The sequence below is a fragment of the Propithecus coquereli genome, unplaced genomic scaffold, assembly GCF_000956105.1.
Source record: "Propithecus coquereli isolate 6110/MARCELLA unplaced genomic scaffold, Pcoq_1.0 Scaffold223, whole genome shotgun sequence".
Classification (NCBI taxonomy): domain Eukaryota; kingdom Metazoa; phylum Chordata; class Mammalia; order Primates; family Indriidae; genus Propithecus; species Propithecus coquereli.
This window is the reverse complement of record NW_012147523.1, coordinates 4,261,005-4,262,510: the sequence shown is the minus strand read 5'-3', so window position 1 is coordinate 4,262,510 and position 1,506 is coordinate 4,261,005. Positions and strand designations below refer to the sequence as shown.

At 37.5% G+C, this 1,506-nt stretch overlaps 1 protein-coding gene across 1 annotated transcript in view; it reads right to left on the bottom strand.

Annotated features, from left to right (window-relative positions):
• Positions 1-1,506, bottom strand: part of CDR2 (cerebellar degeneration-related protein 2, 62kDa) — a 25,735-nt gene that overhangs the window by 16,381 nt on the left and 7,848 nt on the right. Inside the window, exon 2 of the mRNA XM_012644988.1 lies at positions 399-511. Coding sequence (XP_012500442.1) covers positions 399-511 — 113 coding nt within the window. The remainder of the gene's footprint in view (positions 1-398; positions 512-1,506) is intronic.

Below are 1,506 nucleotides of genomic sequence, written 5' to 3'. Positions count from 1 at the left end.
GATGTGGTGGTTCATGCCTGTAACCCAGCACCTTCGAAGGCCAAGGCAGGAGTATTGCTTGAGGTCAGGAGTTAAAGAAAAAAACTGAAAAACTAAATATAATATTCACAGCTTAATTTTGTTTCACATAATGGCAAATACTGGACTATTTACTTCTAGTACACTCCACCAAGGGTGAAGAGAGAAATCTCTGTCATCAGAGCAGACTTATGTGTTGGGAAAGCCTAAACAAAGTAGAAATCAATCTCCCCATTTCTCTGACAGTTCTTATTCTCAAAAAGTCTGTTAGAAATTAAATGCTGCTTTTAAATGCAAGTGTTATTTTAGCAGTGTATGACTGGTATAACAGCAGCAACATGTCACATCTCAAAGTCTAACTCTCCTGCTGAGTAAATTACCTCTATTTCCTGTAACTGCTCCTGATTGGTTGTATACATCTGCTGAAGAGATTCCTCCAACTCTGTGTTCCGATCCAGTAATGTCTTCCCAAGCTCAGCAGCAAGCTGGAGATCTAGCACAACAAATGAATCTTAGAATACAAATGATCTCATGTCAATATTTTACATAACTCAGTCCCTCATGTAAGTCCCAACACATAGTTTAAGTCAGATCCCAATGGAAGGTGGAATAGCACAGAAGGAAACCTGAGTTCTACTTGAAATTCAGTTAAACTGGAGCCTTCCAGCAGGTACTCTTATGAAGCTGTACTTGTAAGATATAAAAAATAGTAATCTACTTTACAGAGATGTAGTCATTAGTTCAGTAATGATCATTCGGCATTGCTGACTTCATAGTTATTTGCTAAGGGAATGCACATACTCATATTCTGACAGTCTATTTTTCTGGATGGACTCTTGAGCCAAAGTATAGATAAACCTTTCAACAATCTTTCAATAATCTCTGAAGTTCCCATGAATCTGGCTGCTATGAATACAACTGTCAAAGTAAAGTTTATTGTCATATATCCTGGATTCCTAAGGGGACTAAAAATAATTAAGTCAAGAAAAGGAAAAATACATCAGCATTAAGAACACTGCCCCAGGTCTGTCTTTTTTCCTACATTTCTTCATGTCTTTCTATAAGATGAGCAAACCAGAAAAGCAAAGGAGCAATATGGTTTCTGAGGTAATTACATGTCAGCAGCTCATATTTCCACTTAGCACAGAACCACATTTTGTTTTAAATCTCATTTTTTCAACTCTCTTTCTCAGGCAGATACGCATATAAAACAGAATTTTTTTATATTATACTCAATCCCAGAAATGAAAATTTAGTAACAATACAAAAAAGGTCACTAGTTGTAACATAGGTAATTGAAATAAGCAGAGTAAATTTTACAGAGCAGTCCTTTGGTACAGTGAGAAATGCACTGTACTCTGTACAGGAAGGTTTAAGGTCCGGTTCTGACTACCATTTACCAAAACACTTTCAATATGGTGACTTTAAAAGTCCCTACACTGGCCGGGCGCGGTGGCTCATGCCTGTAATCCTAGCTCTCTGGGAGGC